Source organism: Dama dama, chromosome 10 (assembly GCF_033118175.1).
Source record: "Dama dama isolate Ldn47 chromosome 10, ASM3311817v1, whole genome shotgun sequence".
NCBI lineage: Eukaryota > Metazoa > Chordata > Mammalia > Artiodactyla > Cervidae > Dama > Dama dama.
The window spans coordinates 15031736-15053073 of NC_083690.1; the positions used below are offsets into that span (position 1 = coordinate 15031736).

The window sequence follows — 21338 nt, forward strand, 5'->3', positions numbered from 1 at the left end:
ATATCTTGTGACTCAGCTGGTTAAGAATCTGCCTGCAATGTAGGCGACCTGGGTTCGATTCCTGGGTTGGGAAGATTCCCTGGAGAAGGGAAATGCTACCCACTCTACCATTCTAGCCTGGAGAATTCCATGGACTGTATATTCCATGGGGTCGCAGAGTCGGACATGACTGAGTGACTTTCACTTCACTTTCATATACAGACAGATATACATATGAATTACTTTGCTATACAGCAGAAATTAACATTGTAAATCAACAACATACTGCAATTTTCAAAGTGCAGCTTAAAGTATGTCACATCATGTCATGGTATATTTCTCATTGTTTAGTCGCTAGGTCGTGTCAGACTCTTTCATGACCCCATGGTATATTAGCACTATGTAAAACCAAAGAGAGACCAACACCTCTCAACTAAAAGGCATTATCATGTAAAAGAAATCTATTATTTCTGAAATTTAAATCCAGGTAGTATCATGTTAGCTACTGGAAGGTTAACAAGCAGTTGCTCATTTTTCTTCTGGTTGATGAACGCCTTCCTAGCCAATAAAGGAATCAATAAGTTCACTAAGCAATTGACTTAATAAAGAAAAAAATACTAATCTGGGGTGTGAAAATGGCTTTCTCTGAGAAACTATATTGTTACAATTATCTAATCCCTACCTCATATCAAGGACTGCCACACCATTGATTTTCAACAATCCACTGCTGAAAGTCTTTGATCTGTGCTCCTATATAAGAACTACTTTTTACTATCAGGAAGTAAAGCAAACATTTCTTCCATAAAAAGAATAACTTAAAAAATATATTTTCTCAAAAATATCCTGTGGTTTGGAACTTCTCTGGTAGTTCAGTGGTAAGGATTTGGTGCTTTCACTGTCAGGGTCTGGGTTCAATCCTTAGTTGGGGAGCTAAGATCCCATAAACCCCTGGGTGCAGCTAGGGGTGGGGGGGGCGGAGATGTTAATGAGTTACTATGTTGAAAAATTCTAAAACGTGGCAATTTTCCATTTTAAACAAGATACACTAAGAAGTGTATTTTAATAGTATTATTGATGTTTGTTTCCATTAAGACCAAGAATGTAAAATTGTAACAAATTCTGGTTTTGTTACAAATACTCTACAATAAACTCAAAACAATGTAAATTAAATACACCAATTTTTCAATATTTTTTCAACTAATTTAACACTATAAGGACAATTAAAATTTCCTTGGTGGTCCACTGGTCCAACTGCAGGGGGCAGGGTTCTATTCTTGGTAGAGGAAGATCCCACATGCCTCACGGAGTGGCAAAAAAAAAAAAAAAAATCCCACCAAAATAAAACTCAAAACAAAACTTAAAAAAATTGGAAGGAAAATTAAAACAGAAGAAACTTAAAAGACGGGGGAGGGGCGGGGGAATTCACCTCTAGGTCTGCTCTCTAGGCAAGCAAGTAATCGCCCAGTCACTAGGAGGCAAATAGCTAAGGTCCGATTTAAGATATCTATCAACAGACCCTAACCACGTCTTCACCAAAACCAGGGAAAGCCTTTAACTCTGAAAGTGGTAGCACCTGACACCAAGCTGCATTCCTAGCTGGGAAGTGGAAGTTACTGAAAGAGTCCTTGCCCTTTGCTCTCCTTCAGGATTTCGCCCCCGTTCTGGAAGGCGGGGGCTCGAGGGAAAGAATGTAGATACGTCTTCCTACGGCGGGGACACCGAGCACGTGAGGTGAACGCTCGGTTCTCCGAAGGTCCCAGGCGGCACAAGGACACGCGACTGGAGCATGCGGAGGAAGTACTGCGCATGCGGAGAAGGCGGCCCGGGTTGGGGGCGGGGCGATGGGTGGGGCAGACTGCGCGTGCGCCCGGCTCTGAGGTGACGCCATTTTTTTTTTTTCCTCTCTACGCGCAGGTGGGTGGTGGCCGAGCTTTCCCGAACTCTCGTCCTGCCTCCTTCTTGGCGCGTCCCCAACGCGTCGCCATGGCGACCCAGCGGCCCTTGCCCGCCTGTGGCGACGCCGCTTGCCTGGTAGCTTCTGCGGACCCGGCGGCGGCGGCGGCGACAGTCGGAGCTCATGGAGGTTTCGGTTAACCACGTCTCCAAGACCAAGGAGCGGTCGTGCCTGGGCCGCTGCAAGCATTTCTTTTGGCTGGGCGTCACCTTCGACACGGTGGGCGCGGCCACGCTGTTCACCGGGGTCTTCTCCCGTTTGCACTACTATGACATATTCCTCTACCTGGGTGCCAGCATGATCTTCCTCAGCCTCCTCTGGTGGACTTTCTGGTACAGCGGTAACATCGAACTGTCTTCTGAAGAGGCCTTGAACAGCCCCTACCGCCTGCCTTCCGCATCCACGCTGGAAGTCCTGAGCCAGACCATCAACAACCGCTTCACTTTCACCATAGGCAGCGTTTCCAACACCTTTATGCGGATGCGGCGGCGGCGGCGGCGGCGGCTACGCCAGAGGTTCCTGGAAGGGCAGACATCTCTGGATATGACCGTCACGGGCCAGGTCGAAAACCAGCTAGACCAAGACAAAGACCGGGAGGAAGGGGCCGCGGAGAAGGGCGAGGCTCAGGACTTTTGCAGCAAGGATCTCCCCAAACCCGAAGCTATCAAAAGTTTTAAGGAAGCTTGCTCCCAGGTGCCCGATGCTGGTGACCTGGGCCGTGAGGCTAGTCTCCCAAAGTTCGTTAAGGGACCGTCGACCAGTCTGGTGCAGCCATTCACACCATCTCCTCTGGACCAGCCTCCAACTCCAGTCATTCTGACTTCTAAGAGCCTGCCCGTAGTCTCCTTGGCTTCTATGAGCCAAACTGCCCCTATTCTGACTTCAAAGAGCCAGCCTGTAGTTGCCTTGGCCTCTACGAGCCAGCCCCTTGCAGTGACTCTTGTCTCTATGAGCCAACTTGCAGCCCCTTTGGCCTCTGCTAGCCAGCCTCCACCTCTCCTGACTTCTAAGAGCCAGTCTGTAGTTTCCTTAGCTGTAGTTTCCTCTACAAGCCAGCCCCCTGCAGTCACTCTTGCTTCTACAAGACAGCCTGCTGTCCCCCTGACTTCTACTACTCAGCCTCAGGTGGTCTTTGCCTCTAAGAGCCTGCCTGTTGTCTCCTTGTCCTTTGCAAGTCAGCCTCTGACCATACGTACCTCTCAGAACTACCCCCTGATGCCTGTGACCTCTCAGAGCCAGCTCCCGGTGCCTGTGGCCTCTGAGGGCCACCCCCTGGTACCTGTGGCTTCTGAGGGCCACCCCCTGGTACCTGTGGCTTCTGAGGGCCACCCCCTGGTGCCCAGGGTCTCTCAGAGTTACCCCCTGGTGCCTAGGACCTCTCCGGGCCAGCCCCTGGTACCTAGGGTCTCTCAGAGCTACCCCCTGGTGCTTCCGGCCTCTCAGAACCAGCTCCCGGTGCCTGTGGCCTCTGAGGGCCACCCCCTGGCGCCTGTGGCCCCTGAGGGCCACCCCCTGGCGCCTGTGGCCCCTGAGGGCCACCCCCTGGCGCCTGTGGCCCCTGAGGGCCACCCCCTGGCGCCTGTGGCCTCTGAGGGCCACCCCCTGGCGCCTGTGGCCCCTGAGGGCCACCCCCTGGTACCTGTGGCCTCTGAGGGCCACCCCCTGGTGCCTGTGACCTCTCAGCGTCAGCTTCAGAATCTTTTGGAGGTCTGTCAAACTGGACCACCACCTCTTCAGGCCTCCCAGTCGCCGAGTCTGTCCACCATCTCTCTGCTCCAGGTTCTGCCCACCGAGTCTTTGCAGACCCAGCCTATGGACCTTCAGGTGGCCCAGGCTGTTCTGGAGCTTCAGACCATGTATCACACCCAGCGGGCCTCCCAGAGCACCTCTTTAGTCCAGGAAATTAGACCAAGCCAGCCTCCATCTGCCCAGGAGTTTCACACAGAGCCAGTTGCTCTTGAGACCCCGCCACCAGCGGACCAGGAGCTAAGTCAGGACCGTCCTGATGCTGCGGCCCTGTCTCCTCAGTCTCCAGCTCCAGCTGCTCAAGCCCAGCAGTCAGAGCCCTCCGGGCTGGTCCCCACCCTGGCCCAGGAGAGGAAGAGTCGCTCCATCTAGCACAGAAGCAGACCCCAGCTCCCTGAGTGGCCCTCAGGCTTCCGCCAAGTAAGTGATTTAGGAGGAATACCTGCAGTATTCCTTAACTGTTTCCAGGTCCGTGTTGTGGTGGTTTCCTCAACTGCCTCTGTTCAGACACATAAAGTTACTGGAGGTGAAGTGACCTGTTCCTTCAGGGATTCGATTATTTGAACTTAGGTAGGTTTTTGAAACCTAGTGCTCTGAGTGGATGAATTGTTGTTAAGGCTTTATGGCTCTACCAGCCAGAGGGTGTTAATTACCTTCACTCAGGAGTTCTAAGGTTTGGGGGGGTGTGAAGGTGGGGAGATTCTACAAGTTTCTGAAACAAGATAAGTTTAGGTGGTACAGGACACAGCACAAATAGCAGTGAGCCTTCTGGTGGAGAAGATCTTTTCAGTTCTTTTTCAATCTTTTTGATTATATGAAGGAGAATGTCCTTAGTTTGGGGTTACTGATCTCTAACATCTCTGTGATGCTTTGGTGGGCAATACCTGCACCCAGCTAGGACTTAATACCATTCATATTAACAAAGTTATTTTAGTGGATAACTTCTATCTATGCCCAGTATTATTAATTTCTCTGTTTCCAATAGTGATGGTTGCTTTTTGAAATCCACTTACTTAACTAAAATTATTTTACATGAGTCAACATAAAGGTAAAAATTAATCGTGGCCTGAAACTTGGAAAGATTCTGAGATTTGGAAAACATTTTGTTATTTGTATTAAATCATATACACTTATGTACCATAGTACACATATGGATATGTGTACTGAATCACAAGACCCTTTATGCTGACCTATGAGATGAATGTTATGGTTAAGACAGCTGAGGAGGAGATTGAACTCCCAACTGACCCCTTGTCAATTAGAACAATAGAAGAGATCATGTGAAGGTCAAAATTGGTGACCCTGCTTCTCAGTGGTTTAAGTGCCGAGTGTCAGTATACTGGTCTTTGTCTCTAACCCCGTGTGATAAATTCCTTGAGGGGGTGCAAGGAGGAAGAGTATGGAGCAGAGCAATACTTTGAGATTATGTTAATGCTCCTTATTTACGTGCTACCAACACATTCCAGAAGGTGTTCATCCTTATTTCATATCTCTGACCTGAAATACAACTGAGTATTAGATGGAAGTCAAACCCTTAATTTCCTTACAGTTTTCTCCAATTCACCTTTAAGAGAATGTGTAAGTTTCTAGGTATACACACACACACACACATATATATTCTATAGATAATCATAGGGGCAAAGCATTTTAGCTCTTTTGATTTTTATACAATCTGGACTTGTGGATTCTAAAATGAAATACATTCAGTGATTTAGGTTTCTTTTTTTTAAACAGCAAAACACTAACAAATTGTAATAATTCCATAAGTTAAAGATTTAGTGTTATTGAAAAAGATCATTTTCCCATTAATTCATATGATTGAAATAATTTTCCATACAATTCTTGAAGGAGCATTTGCTAAGTGCCAGGAATAATGGTGAACACATATAAACACAAAGGTTGCAGACCTTGCCATCAGAAAGTTTAGAGACCATGTTCTTTAAAGAGAAGAACACTTTAGACAAGGAAGGAGAAGGGGTAGCCTGGTGTCTACCCCTTATTTTTGACAGGAACTGTCATGCAGAGCCTTTCAGATAATTAATTCATTGGCCTGGCATTTGTTGAATTTCTATCAAGTGCTAGGCATTCCATTAGGTGTTAGAGATTCAGAGATAAGTTGCCCCTGTTCTCCAAGCACTCAGTGTTTATCAAGGGTGGCAGATCTAGGAATAATTAACACAGTGAAGATCCCCTGGAGGAGGAAACAGCAAACCTGCTCAGTATTCTTGCCTGGAAAACCCCATGGACAGAGGAGCTGGTGGGCTACAGTCCATGGGGTCGCAAAGAGTCAGACATGACTGAGCGACTGAGCGCACACACACACACAACAAGTGCTGTAACACAAGTCTACTTGGTCTTCCAGAATAGAGGTGTGGGCTGGGTGAGGGGTTTTTGATCTAAAGCCTGTGCATAGCAACGAAGACCCAGAGGTATCCATTGGATGAAGAAGACAGAACATTCCATGCATGGGGAAAAATCAACAGAAAGACTCAGAGGTTTAACAGTCCGTGACCTGCTGGGAACACACTTGGGAAAGGATAATCTGAGGCTGTAGTCAAGAGTGCTTGGGGGTTTTCGTTCCTGGTGGTCGGTTGTCGAGGTTAGTGGGCAGTAACTGAGCCAAGATGCTGCGGAATCTGCTGGCTCTTCGTCAGATTACCCAGGCAGTTTGAGCATAAGGTTCCAGGGAAACAAAAGCTGTTTGAGGAAGGTAATGGCATTCCAGTGCATCTGAAAAGTGGGCTAGCTGATGCCCTCCTGTATAGAGCCACCATGATTCTTAAAGTTGATGGAATGGCCTATGCCATATATTGACTGACTACGACTTCATTTCCCAAGAAGCAGGATTGACTTCAGTTTATCCTCCCAGCAGTCACTTGGCTCAACTCTGTTCAGCTCACCATGAAACCAGTTATCTGATAAATAACTGAGTTTTGGGGGGATCAATATTTATTGACTTGTACTAACTGCCACCAATAAAGCAGTCTTTACCATGAAAAAAAGAGTTCCTGGGACTCCAAGATTGGGAGGTGAGAAAGTGAGAAATCTTTGCAGGCCTTCTTGTTTAAAAATTGCTTATTTATTTTTGGTTGTTCTGGGTCTTTGTTGCCCTACATGGGCTTTCTTTAGTTGCGGCAATCAGGAGCTACTCTTCATTGCAGTGCACAGGCTTCTCATTGCAGTAGCTTGTCTTGTTGCAGAGCACAGGCTACAGGCACAAGGGCTTTAGCTGCTCCGTGGCATGTGGGATTTTCCTGCACCAGGGATCGAATCAGTTTCTCCTGCATTGGCAGGTGGATTCTTATCCATTGTACCACCAGGAAGTCCTCTTGCTGGCTTTTTAAGAAGGGTAATTGCGTTCATAATTCTACCTGCATGCTCCGTTATAAAGTAATGGCAATAGGCCAATAATTAGCGAATGATTGCTAAATTCTCTCCCAGCTAGTTCTAAGCTGAAAACAGCCCTCTTTGATGTTCGCAACAGTTTCTGACTGGAGTGTAGGCTCTTTGGGTATTCACCCTGGAAGACACTGTCAGTGCTTATTTACTTGGGCACAGCATTTTCCTTTGGCTACAAAGGTGGTTGCCAGGCCCTTTATAGCTTCTTGGACAGCACTACCATAGAAATGAGTATCGTTTCCCCAAGGAAAGGGAAGCGTAGGCAAGGAAAGCTTTTTTTATATATATAATTTATTTACTTATTTTTGTGTGTATTTCTGTTTTGGCTGTGCTGGGTCTTCATTGCTGCGTGCAGGCTTTCTCTAGCTGCAACAAGTGGGGATTACTCTCCGGTTGTGGTGCACAGGCTTCGTATTGCAGTGGCTTGTCTTGTTGCAGAGCACAGGCTCTTGGGTGTGGGTGCTTCAGCAATTGTGGCTCACCAGCTTAGTTGCTTCATGTCATGTGGAATCTTCCTGGACCGGGGATCGAATCTATGTCCCTTGCATTGGCAGGTGGATTCTTATCCACTGTACCACCAGGGAAGTCCCAAGAAAAGCTTTTTATTAAAAGAGATAGCTTGTACACAAAGGAAAAAGTGGAAAAGAAAAAAACACACAACTACAAAACAAAACTTTCAGCTCCTGGAGTAGAAAGGGTGAGTTGCTTTTATGACAAAAGGGAGGGTTTGTCTGATAGAGTACTGATGACTTCCAGAAGTCGTCAACCTTCTTTGGTTATCAGCAGGTGGCTCCGGAATAGGGAGTGCTTCTGTGAGGGGAAGAAATGCATGAGAATTTTCTGTAAGAAAGCACAGGAACAGATAAGGTTACAATTTATAGTTGAGCTTCTTGTCTTGTGGCAACTAGGTGTACTCCTTAGTGTAACAGAGATGAAGTTAATCTTTCATTCCCGCTGGCCCGGTTTTTTGTCTCTGAGCCCCAGGCCCCTGGGGCCTTTGTTCTTTAGCTCATAAGGCCTGTTTTTCTCAAGGCCCTTGCCCGGTCCTTTTCCAAAATGGCTATGCTCTTGTCTTCCTGTCTCAAGATACCATCAGGTAGGATGACACCATTTTGATACATTTCTTTATATTGACAGTAGGATGAGTACTTATCTAACATGGAGGCTGAGACTTCCCTGGTGGGAACTGAGATCCCACATGCCATGCGGTGAAAAATAAATAAATAAAATAAAATGGAGGTTGGCAATATTTTTTTCTATAAAAGCCCAGATGGTAAATATTTTAGGCTCGGTGGGTCAAAAGGGAAAATCTGGGCTATTACGTGGCTGCTTGTATAACAAGAGAGTAACTGCTCCAGCCCACCCCCACCCCCACCCCCACTCGCTGGGGGGTGGGTTGTACAGCTGCTTTGACTCCAGTTGCCTCAGCTGGAATCACCCACCTGACCACGAGCAGCTGGCCTAAGGCAGAGGGAGGCTGGCCTGGCCAGTCAGGTTCGCAGGCAACATGCTGTACTTCACTCTGCCCCAGTGACACCCAGGTCCCAGGGTGCATTCTTTCCTCTCGGAGAACCTGGCCCATCTCCTTGTCGTCTGCTGGCCAGAGGAGAGCTGGTCTGCCCAGTCCCTGACTCCCCGATTGTGATTCCACCATTGGGTGCCTGCCATCTGCCGACTGCGGAGTTTAGAGTGCTCAGGTGGTAATGTTCAGGCCCTGAGCAGACCGCTGGCCAGGCAGGCAGGCCCTGGGAGCTCTGGGGAGAGCCCGGAGTAGAAACTGATGCCTGGATTTGGTCTTGGAGGCTCACAGCCACAGCCTGCGGCAGAGCAGGTGTGGAGACTGGGAAGAGGCGCTGCTGGCAGCTGGTGAGTGGAGGCCAGATGTGCTGCCAGACCCTAGGCTGCTCAGGCCAGCCCCTCGCAGCGCAGAACTATCCCACATCATCAGTGTGAGGTTGAGAAACCCTGATCTAGAATAAAAAAAAAATTATGCTATAATTCATGGAATGCTTAAAGAAAAATCTTGTTTTGATCCTCAGATGACTCATTGCCTCTTTTTTTTCTTCTTCTTCAAAAAAACACACCACACCAACATTTATTTGGCTGCAGTGGATCTCTAGTTGTGGCATGTGAGATCTAGTTCCCTGACCAGGGATTGATTCTGGGCCCCCTACTTGAGAACGTGGAGTCTTGGCCTCTCGACCCCCAGGGAAGTCCCAGATTCACTACCTCTTAAGTAGTAGTAGTCACTTCTCCACTAGACCATGAGGATCTCATTCACCTTTGTTTTATTCATCTTTGTGTTCCCATTTTGTATAATTCGGAATCAACACACACACACACACACACACACGGGGCATTTGTTAATAATAGTAGCTAGCATTTATTGGGTGTTCATCATACATTGCCCACTGTGCCAAGTAACTTACAGGCTTTATCTCATTTGTCACAACAATCAGAGACAGGCACCACTCTTATCTCTACTTTAAGGAAAGGAGATTTGATTTTGGAAGGTTATGTAATTCTTTCAATGTCATAAAAATGGAGAAGCTGGAATGGATATATAATTAATGTATAATTTGTTATAAAGTGTATATGATACGCTTTCCCTGCAAGCAATAGTTATTAATGAGTGTTTTTCTTAAGCCTGTTAGTCATAACAAGCTGTAATACCCTGGATCAGTCTGTGGCTTAGTTCTCCATTTAAAGCTCTACTTCCAGTGAGAATGAAAATCAACAACTTTTTAAATTTTTTGTTCCACTCTCATCTCAAAATTGCTTTTTTCTTTCCAGAACCCACCAGTATTCCTCCAGATTTCAACACCAAGTTTGTAAAAGCACAAATACTTACCTTCACCTCATTTTGGAAACCTCCAGCTGGAGTCCTGACCTATCTCAGACCAGCAAACGTAACCAGACTGCCTCTGCCAAGTATACGTTTCAGGGTTGGGGAGAATGTTCCAGCCTCAGATAATAAAGACATTATCAGAATTTTAAGCCATAATAAACTGTGCCAATGAACAGTTTGTTGAACAGCCCAAATGAACTTTGTTTTAAAATAAGTTAGTTTTTAAAATAGATTTCTCTTGTGAAAGCATTCCAGCATTCTAAGTGGAAAATAATGTCACACACTTTGGGTAAAGATATAAGGACAAATCCCACAGAAATGGACATTGAAAAATGTGGCTTCTTTTTTAAGGATACTGTATGGCCTCATCAAGCTATCAGAAAGATTAGTACAATCAATGTATTACAATTTGTATGTTCATTTGTTTTAAATAGCAGGAGTTTCCCTTTTTCCCAAGGATTTAAAACTGCTGATTTGATTGCATATATTAATGATAACTTCCAGATGTTCAAGCTGGTTTTAGAAAAGGCAAAGGAACCAGACCCCAAATTGCCAATATCTGTTGGATCATCAAAAAAGCAAGAGTTCCAGAAAAATATCTATTTCTATTTTATTGACTATGCCAAAGCCTTTGACTGTGTGGATCACAATAAACTGGAAAATTCTGAAAGAGATGGGAATACCAGACTACCTGACCTGCCTCTTGAGAAACCTGTATGCAGGTCAGGAAGCAACAGTTAGAACTGGACATGGAATGACAGACTGGTTCCAAATAGGAAAAAGAGTATGTCAAGGCTGTATATTGTCACTCTGCTTATTTAATTTATATGCAGAGTACATCATGAGTAACGCTGGGCTGGAAAAAGCACAAGCTGGAATCAAGATTGCTGGGAGAAATATCAATAACCTCAGATATGCAGATAACACCACACTTATGGCAGAAAGTGAAGAAGAACTAAAGAGACTGTTGATGAAAGTGAAAGAGGAGAGGGAAAAAGTTGGCTTAAAGCTCAACATTCAGAAAACTAAGATCATGGCATCTGGTCCCATCTCTTCATGGCAGATAGATGTGGAAACAGTGGCTGACTTTATTTTTCTGGGTTCCAAAATCACTGCAGATGGTGATTGCAGCCATGAAATTAAAAGATACTCCTTGGAAGGAAAGTTATGACCAACCTAGACAGCATATTAAAAATCAGAGACTTTGACAACAAAGGTCCGTCTAGTCAAGGCTATGGTTTTTCCAGTAGACATGTATGGATGTGAGAGTTGGACTATAAAGAAAGCTGAGCACCGAAGAATTGATGCTTTTGAACTGTGATGTTGGAGAAGACTCTTGAGAGTCCCTTGGACTGCAAGGAGATCCAACCAGTCCATCCTAAAGGAAATGAGTCCTGAATACTCATTAGAAGGACTGATGCTGAAGCTGAAACTCCAATACTTTGGCCACCTGATGCGAAGAGCTGACTCATTTGAAAAGACCCTGATGTTGGGAACGATTGAGGGCAGGAGGAGAAGGGGATGACAGAGGATGAGATGGTTGGATGGCATCACTGACTCAATGGACATGGGTTTGGGTGGACTCCGGGAGTTGGTGATGGACAGGGAGGCCTGGCATGCTGCAGTTGCTGGGGTCGCAAAGAGTCGGACACAACTGAGTGACTGAACTGAACTGATTAATGATAATTAAAATTCATGTGGGACTGTTCTCCTTTTATGTTCTTTGTATCATTGGATTATTTATGCAAGAATGCTCTAATATAGGGATAATTTCTTTTTTTAGATTTCCAATTACAAGCAAAAGTATGTGGCATGGTATGTTTTATCAACCCTTCCAAAAGTGTTAGTTGTTTTTATATTTCTTCCCATTTTCTGTCCCATGCTTCAGTATTTTTGTGTTCAGAATTTTTAAAAATTAACTCAAGCTGGAAGCCTTTATGCATGGCAGATAACTTGGAAAAAAGAATAATGGCAGGACATTATGCTAAGTGAAGTAAGCCAGTTACAACAAGACATATGCTGTGTGAATCCACCTATATAAGGTTTCTCATGTCAGAAAATCAAACTCACAGAGACAGAAAGAAGAGTGATGGTTTCCAGAGTCTGGGGATAGTGGGGGGGGGGGGGTGGGATGGGCAGTTGTTTAACGGGTACAGAATTTCAGATGAAAAGGGTTATGGAGATCGGTTGTACAACAGTGTGAATGTACTTAACACTACTGAACTGTACATTTGAGAATGGTTTAAGATGGTAAATTTTATGTGTGCATGCCTGCGTGCTAAGTTGCTTCAGTCGTATCCAACTCTTTGCAACCCCATGGACTGTAGCCCACCAGGCTTCTCTTTCCATGGGATTCTCCAGGCAGGAATACTGGAGTGGGCTGCCATGCCTTCCTCTAGGGGATCTTTCTGACTCAGGGATAGAACCCGTGTCTCTTAACGTCTCCTGCATTGGCAGGCAGGTTCTTTACCACTAGTACCACCAAAACTTTGTGTATTTGACCACAATCCAAAAAGAATAATTGGATTAAACCAGCAATTTATAAACCATTTAATATACATAGATTTATTTTTAAGTAATAAATATATGCAACAGCTGAGCTTCTGTATATAAAATTATGCACCAGGTAAGCGCAGGTGTTTTGTTGTTGCTGTTTTTAATTTTATTGTTTATTTATTTGGCTGTACCAGGTCTTAGTTGCAACATGTGGAATCTAGTTCCTTGACCAAGTATCGAACCCAGGCCCCCTGCATTGGGAGTATGGAATCTTAGCCACTGGACCACCAGGGAAGTCTCAGCAGAGTTGTTTTAAGAATTCAAGAGCTATAGTTAGGAATTCAGAGAAAAATCAACTTTAATGTAGTGCAGAATAAGGGACCAAGTAAGTGCAAAGGACATTCTTGGAGGGCAGAGTGTGTGTACATACACACATTTCAGGAACCTGCAGAAGAGCCTTTTATCTTGCAGAGGCTAATCAATACTAGTATGATTGGATTTTATCTTGGGTAAATAGAGTTGGTTCTTAAGAATTGTGATTAGTGAGCCTCAAGCGCCACCAATGCTGAGAAGCAGATAGTCACCTTGAAGGAAAAATAGAAACAACTTTACAACCATCTTAGTAAATACAGGTACTTGGGTATTTTACAAACACTGGGTCCCCAAGTGACTGGCTGCCTAGAGCAGAGCTGCACCCCTAGCCAGGACTCCGCACAGGCCTTGACATGAAGAAGAAACAAATCTTACTAAAAACATACATGTATGAATCAATCAGTAAACATACAATAAAGTGAAAACACTAGACTCTTCTGGTTTATCTTACCCTCAGTTTAAAAGAAGTATTTTTATACTACTCAGCCATTAAAGAATAAAATGTTGCCATTTGAACAACATGGATGGACTTGGAGGGCATTATGCTAAGTGAAATAAGTCAGAGAAAAACAAATGCTGTATATCAGCTGTATGTAGAATCTAAACAAACACAACAAACTAGTGAGTATAACAAAAAAGAAACAGACTCAGATACAGAGAACAAGCTAGCGGGTACCAGTGGGGAGAGGCGAGACAAGGTGTGGTGGAGCGAGAGATACAAACTATTATGTGTAAAATAGGCCACAAGGCTATATTGTGCAGCACAAGGAATACAGCCAATATTTTATAACAGCTCTAGATGGAGTATAACCTTAACTAGTATCACCATGTTGTACACTTATAACATAATATCATACATCAACTAGACTTCAATTTTTAAAAAGTGACATAGAAATAAAAAGTTTCATAGGATGAACAAGTTTTTAAAGTTTAAATCTTTGACTAGGTAATGTAATTCCATATTGCAAAATCCAAAAAGCATAAAATAGCACATATTAAAGCCTCCCTTCAACCTTCAGAACATTGCTACTGATAGACATCAAAAATGTTATTAGGGGCTTCCCTGGTGGACCAGTGGTTAAGAATCTGCCTGCCAGTGCAGGGGAGACGAGTTCGATCCCTGGTCCAGGAAGATCCCAAATGCCGCAGAGCAACTAAGCCCATGCCACAACTCCTGAAGTCCTCACTCCCTAGGTCCAGTGCTCTGCAACAAGAGGAATTGCTGCAATGAGAAACCTGAGCACTGCAGCTAGAGAAAGCCAGTGCAGCATCAATGAACCCAGTGCATCCAATAAATACGTAATTCAAACACATAATTTAAATACATACTTTATACATACATAATTATAAACAATTTAAATACACAAACATAATTTAGTAAATATTTTAAATACATAATTTAAAAATAAATATATAATTACATAAATACATAATGTTTAAAAATGTTACTGATTTCTTATAAACCCTTTCATTCAAGCATATATATAATGCATTCATTGTATATATATCATTTATAAACATAAAGTGCTTATACATTCTAGTGTTTCTTTACATGCTTTTTAAAACTTAATATGTATCTCAGAGATCTTTCTATTTTGGGTGTTAAAGAGCTTCCTTTTTTTTTTTATGAACACAGTATTCCATTGAATAGATGTATTATAATTTCACTTGCTTCCTATTGATGGACATTTTGGTTGTTTCCATTTTAATAAATATTTAAAAGCAATAATAAATTTGGACCTAATAAATACATATTGCCCAATCAGCCACTAGTGATTGAGCATTGACTTTAACAATTCCAAAGGCTGTTTAGTCCATTCCCTGCCCCCAAATAAACAAGTGAAAATCGTAAGTGATCTGCCTATACCTAGTTAGTGGCAGAGACTGAACTAAAATCTGACAGCCCTGAGTATGAGTCCTCCTTCTAGCAAATCAGTATAATTATTTCATTGTGTTGTAGTTTCCTTAAAAAATACATTATCTCAGAGATTTGAATTTGAGCTCAGAAAGGACAATGAATCTTTTTACTTTATTACCCAAACATTTTAATTTTTTTAAGGATGGAGTACAGGAACATGGTTAGCAAAGAAAAAGGGAAATAGTACTAAAAGCTATACAGTGAAAAGTAAATCTTCCTTCAGCTTTTGAATCCCACCCCCCCTGCTCCCCAATCCTTAATGGCCCTTTTCCAGAAGCAAACATTGTTTTTAGTGTCTGGAACATCTATCCAGAGAGTCTGTGCAAAACCCAGCATATATTTTTATACAAGTCTGTGCTTTTTTCAAAAGTGACTAGCAGGATACCATGAATCTTTTTCAGTACCTTCCCTTTATCTGTCCCCCTTCCCTTTTAAAGTTTCTCTCAAGTTAACAAAAGTATATATAATCAAAGCTATGGTTTTTCCAGTAGTCATGTACAGGTGTGAGAGTTGGACCATAAAGAAGCCTGAGCACTGAGGAACTGATGCTTTTGAATTGTGGTGCTAGAAAAGACTTGAGAGTCCCTTGGACAGCAAGGAGATCAAACCAGTTAATCCTAAAGGAAATCAACCCTGAATATTCATTGGAAGGACTGATGCTGAAGCTCCAATACTTTGGCCACCTGATGTGAAGAGCTAACTCATTGGAAAAGACCCTGATACTGAGAAAGATTGAAGGCAAAAGGAGAAAGGGGTGGCAGAGGATGAAATGATTAGGTAGCATCACTGACTCAACGGACATAGGTTTGAGCAAACTCCGGAATTATTTTGGGTTCGTGGATCCACCTTCTCCCCAGGATTGCCATCCTCCTCCATAAACTGTCTTTCCTTTTACCTGACACTTGTCTTTTGGTATTGGATTCTTTAGCGAGGAGCAGGTGAACGTGAGTTCAGCAACAGTATGGAGAAGTTTTTCCAGTACCATTATCAGATTATATTATGGTGAAAGTGAAAATCGCTCAGTCGTGTCCAACTCTTTGCAACCCCATGGATTGTCCATGGAATTCTCCAGACCAGAACACTGGAGTGGGTAGCCTTTCCCTTCTCCAGGGAATCTTCCCAACCCAGGGATCGAACCCAGGTCTCCTGCATTGCAGGTGGATTCTTTACTAGCTGAGCCACAAGGGAAGCCCTATATTATGGTGAACTGCTACAAATAATACATTACTTCTGAAATGTAACATCCACTCAGCTTAGATTTTTGTACTTTGTGTCTTGCATTGCAAAAAGCTAACATATTTGAATATTAAGAAGGGAAAGGAACACATATTTGCATTACAAAAGGGTTCCCAATCATTCATTTATTTCAAGATTCCAATTATGACTGTTTTCTCAATGGATTCTCTTCTCAACCACCACCACCTTCCTCCAGAGGACTATTACCGTAACCCTGGACTGTTGGACTCAAATCCTAACTCATATCCCCTATTCTTCTCTCGCCATGGGGTCTTGCACACACTTTTCTCCTTGGTTTAAAAGCGCTATCCCCACATAGCCTGTTGACCCTTTCACCCTTAGTGGTTTTTAAATTTTTGATTCAATAATCACTTTCTCAGGGAAACAGATGTAAATTATGCACTTTATAGAACCCAGCAACAAGTACCATGTTACCTCCTTTAAAGGACTTAATAGATTTGTACTTGTGTGCTAAATCACTTCAGCCCGGTCCGACTCTTTGTGATCCCATGTACTGTGGCCCACCAGGTTTCTCTGTCCATGGGATTTTCCAGGCAAAAATACTGGAGTGGGTTGGAGATCTTCCTGGCCCAGGGATGGAGCCCACGTCTTCCAAAGAATATTAAAGGCAGAAATGGAAACTGTATGACTGTTCGTGATATAATTTTGTATATTGTTTTACCTCTTTGGCCTCCAGTTGTTTCATATATGTTTTGTGACTTCAATTGGACTAAAAGTTCACCTCGTTGATATTCAGTTGCTCAGTCATGTTTGACTCTGCGACCGCATGGACTGCAGCACGCCAGGCTTCCCTGTCTTTCACTATCTCCCTGAGTTTGCTCAGACTTATGTCCATTGAGTTGGTGATGCCATCCAACCGTCTCATCCTCTGTCAACCCCTTCTCCTCCTGCCTTCAATCTCTCCCAGCATCAGGATCTTTTCCAATCAGTCAGTTCTTTGCATCAGGTAGTCAAAGTACTGGATCATTAGCTTCAGCATCAGTCCTTCCAATATTCAGGGATGATTTCCTTTAGGATTGACTGGTTTGATTGCCTTGCTGTCCAAGGGACTCTCAAGAGTCTTCTCCAACACCACAGTTCAAAAGCATCAATTCTTTGGTGCTCAGCCTTCTTTATGGTTTAACTCTCACATCTGTACATAATTACTAGAAATACCATAGCTTTCACTATATGGACCTTTGTTGTCAAAGTGATGTCTCTGCTTTTTTTTTTCCCCCTCCAAATTCCTGGTTTAATAAAGACTTGTTTATTTTGAGAGAAAAAAAAGGTCCCAAACATCAGGTTGTTCACAAAAATAACCCACAGTATCAACTTTAAAAAACAAATCTTAAGACTATTCAGTTCAGTTCAGTTCAGTTGCTCAGTCATGTTCAACTCTTTGCGACCCCATGAATCACAGCACGCCAGGCCTCCCTGTCTATCACCAACTCCCGGAGTTTACTCAAACTCATGTCCATTGAGTCGGTGATGCCATCCAGCCATCCGATCCTCTGTCATCCCCTTCTCCTCCTGTCCCCAATCCCTCCCAGCATCAGGGTCTTTTCCAATGAGTCAACTCTTCGCATGAGGTGGCCAAAGTACTGGAGTTTCAGCCTCAGCATCAGTCCCTCCAATGAACACCCAGGACTGATCTCCTTTAGGATGGACTGGTTGGATCTCCTTGCAGTCCAAAGGGACTCTCAAGAGTCTTCTCCAACACCACAGTTCAAAAGCATCAATTCTTCAGCGCTCAGCTTTCTTCACAGTCCAACTCTCACATCCATACATGACCACTGGAAAAACCATAGCCTTGACTAGACGGAACTTTGTTGGCAAAGTAATGTCTCTCTTTTTAACATGCTGTCTAGGTTGGTCATAACTTTCCTTCCAAGGAGTCAGTGTCTTTTAATTTCATGGCTGCAATCACCATCTGCAGTGATTTTGGAGCCCCAAAAAATAAAGTCTGACACTGTCACTAGTTATTTTTCTAGAGGGTGCATTTAACATGCTAACTCTCATTTACAAAAATACATTGTTACATTTGTGTTGAACAGCCCCACATAGCACTCTTATGTGGGGTATAACACACATACTTCTAACTCAAAGCTGCTGTCCGGTTCTACTCAACTAATGAGATTGCCTTTGTACTTAGCGAAGCAGCTACTGTATGAATTGAAAGAACTGTACGCCCTCTATAACAAGAGATTATTTTGGAGACAGTTGATACATCCTTTTTATTGTTAAGTCATAAAGACATATCAAAATTAATGCAAAAATTACAGGGTAAAGACTTAACACAACTACTAGGAGGGTCAAAGGAAGTGAAGATGGGACTAGGTGCAGGGCAATATGAATTAATGAACATGGGAAGGACAAGGGTGGAGAGAACAGTGAGCATGTGCTGAAGATACTAGGGGAGAGGATCTGGTGAAAATTTTGATCTTAGACAAGCACCTAGGTAAAGAAATAATGGGACAAGATTTCTAAACCCCGCTATGTGCTTAAGAGTCATCCTCGCCACTGGCGCTGTCTCTGTCATCCTCTCCTTCCTCAGCCTCTTTTTCATCATCCTTGATCAACTCCAGCTGGTCATCCCCCCGATCTTCATTATCGTCATCATCCAGTAGGTCCCCCTCCTCAGCAGAGTCATCTGCACTCCCCACTCAGACTCCATCTTCACATTAGTCTCATCTTGCTTCAGGGAGCTGCCGCTCCGCTCCTCTTCTGACTTACCCTTCTTCATCTCCACTCCTTATTAGCTCTGTTCCTTTTCAATCTTTTTTCCAGGCTTTCCAGTAAAGGATTCACTTTTTGTTTTATCTGGGTTAACTCCTTCTTAGTGGTCTGAAGGTCATCTCTTTTCAACTTTCCAGACTTAGAGGAAGATCCCCGCTGTCCGCTCTTAGAATTGAAGCCATGTTTGCCCCTTCGTGAGGTGTTTCCTGATACCAGCTGGCGTTTTGAGGGCACTACAGCCCGAGCAATAGGAGGAGGAGGAGGAACACGTGCTGGGTAACTGTACATCCTGTCATAACAATCCTGTTGAAAGTCGCAGTCCAAGGCAGAAGATGAGCTGAGTGGAGGGGACGGAGAAGGGTGTTCTGGTACTGACCCGTAATCTCTGCTGCAGATCGTTTCACACCTGCTTTTCCTCGGTTCACTTTTGGCTCTGCAGCCAGATTAATATCTACGACCTGGCCAGCAATCATTCTCCCATCCTCTCCTGCCACAGCAGCTCAGGTATTTCTCTCATTAACACACTGAACGAAGGCAAAACCCCTATGAACAGAGCAACCCACAATTTTGCTGTCTTTTGAGAAGATTGCCTCCACATCAGATTTCTTGACCACAAGGGTATTGAGATTCCCAATGAATATATGAGAGTTCATGGAGCAAGGATCCGTCTTGTTGGTAACATTGCTGGCCATTGTCTCTGATGATATGGTGCCTCACAAAGCTGAAAAACGTAGCTGAAGATCAAAAAAATTGTCACAGGAGGGGGAAGGGAGAAGAGATTTGATTTTGAATCTCCTACTCCTGAGTTCTACGTGGAGAAGCCGATTACTGCTGGAGGTCGGCAACGTGGTCGCAATCACTCAGTCTTCACCTCATCACAAAACGTGTCTCTGCTTTTTAATATGCTGTCTAGGTTTCTCAGAGCTTTACTTCCAAGGAGCAAGTGTCTTAATTTCGTGGCTACAGTCACCATCTGCAGTGATTTTGGAGTCCAAGAAAATGAAATCTGTTACTGTTTCCACGTTTCACCCATCTATTTGCCATGAAGTCATAGGAGCAGATGCCAAGGTAGTTTTTTGAATGGTGGGTTTAAAGCCAGCTTTTTCACTCTCCTCTTTTGCCTTCATCAAGAGGCTCTTTAGTTCCTCTTTGCTTTCTGTCATTAGTGTGGTGTCATCTGCATATCTGAGGTTGTTGATATTTCTCCTGCAATATTGATTCTAGCTTGTGTTGACCCAGTCTGGCATTTTGCATGATGCACTACTCTGCACAGAAGTTAAATAAGCAGGGTGACAGTATACAGCCTTGACGTACTCCTTTTCCAATTTGGAACCAGTCAGTTCTTCCATGTCTGGTTCTAACTGTTGCTTCTTGACCTGCATACAGGTTTCACAGGATGCAGGTAAGGTGGTCTGGTATTCCCATCTCTTTCAGAATTTTCCACAGTTTGTTGCGATCCACACAGTCAAAGGCTTTAGCGTAGTCAGTGAAGAAGTAGATTTTTTTTTTTAATTCCCCTGCTTTTTCTGTGATCCACCAGATGTCAGCAATTTGATCTCTGGTTCCTCTGCCTTTTCTAAATCCAGCTTGAACATCTGGAATTTTTTGGTTGACATATTGTTGAAGCCTAGTTTGAAGGATTTTGAGCATTACCTTTCTAGTATGTGAAATGAGCACAGTTGTGTTCACTAAGATCGTGATCTTAGTTCACTAAGATCTTAATTTTGGCAATATTGTCTCCCTGGGGCATTTGGCTATGTCTGGAGACCTTTGCTCGTCATGGTGGCCCAGAGGGGAATGCTATTATCACCTAGTGGGTGAAGACCAGAGATACTGCTAAACATCCTACAATGAGCAGGACAGTCTCCTCCCCTCATAAGGTATTATCTGGTCTAAAATGTCACCAGTGCCAAGGTTGAGAAACTGATTTATATTTCTCTGGGACAAGGAAAGCTCTGAATTAATGGTCTTTGGATATACTTATATTATGTAATCATATATTAAATACATTATATTGTATATAACTTTATATTACATACACATAATATATGATTATTTATAATTGCATACACAATGTGTTAATATGGTATATTAATTAGTAAATATATGTACATTATTAATATTCATTACATGAAAGATATACAGTTGACATCTTGTATTAATAAATGATGTTTTTACAAAGATAAGTGACTCATAAAATAACTTTTGACTCTTTGGAAAGGGGAAAGGAACAAATGAGATATTTATTATTGGCTTTGCTATTTAGAAATTATTCATTTGGAACATCCCTGCCATTCAATGATTTGAAGAACATTTCTGGAGCATTGATAGTGACCCTTTCATCTACAGCAAAAATTCATTGGAAACCATTTCGTACCATATGACCTCATCTCTCTAGACTGGGTTAGAGGAGGGCTTACTGTTGTTATTTAGTAACTAAGTCATGTCCGACTCTTTGCGACCCTATGGACTGTAGCCTGCCAGACTCCTCTGTGTGTGAGATTTCCCAGGCAAGAATACAGGAGCGAGTTGCCATTTCCTTCTCCAGGGGATCTTCCCAACCCAAGGATCATACCCATATCTCCTGCATTGGCAGGTGGATACTTTACCACTGAGCCACCAGAGAAGCCCCTGACTCGAATTTGGCCAGTGAG

The 21338-nt window shown here is 43.4% G+C and overlaps 1 protein-coding gene and 2 pseudogenes across 1 annotated transcript; 2 read left to right on the forward strand and 1 right to left on the reverse strand.

The window, feature by feature from the left end:
* The first annotated feature begins 1889 nt into the window (after positions 1-1889).
* LOC133063468 (MAGE-like protein 2) lies at positions 1890-16594 on the forward strand. The gene is made up of 2 exons (XM_061152882.1): positions 1890-4099; positions 9872-16594. The coding sequence occupies exon 1, from the start codon at positions 2057-2059 to the stop codon at positions 4049-4051; it is 1995 nt and encodes a 664-aa protein (XP_061008865.1). The 5' UTR covers positions 1890-2056; the 3' UTR covers positions 4052-4099; positions 9872-16594.
* On the forward strand, positions 6304-6529 carry LOC133064023 (cytochrome c oxidase subunit 7A2, mitochondrial-like; annotated as a pseudogene).
* A 903-nt stretch (positions 16595-17497) lies between the features above and the next one.
* On the reverse strand, positions 17498-19811 carry LOC133064025 (heterogeneous nuclear ribonucleoprotein C-like; annotated as a pseudogene).
* Between the last annotated feature and the right edge of the window lie 1527 nt (positions 19812-21338).

Coding starts and splice junctions, on each gene's coding strand:
- LOC133063468 (XM_061152882.1), top strand. CDS start 2,057: ATGGAGGTTTCGGTTAACCACGTCTCCAAGACCAAGGAGCGGTCGTGC.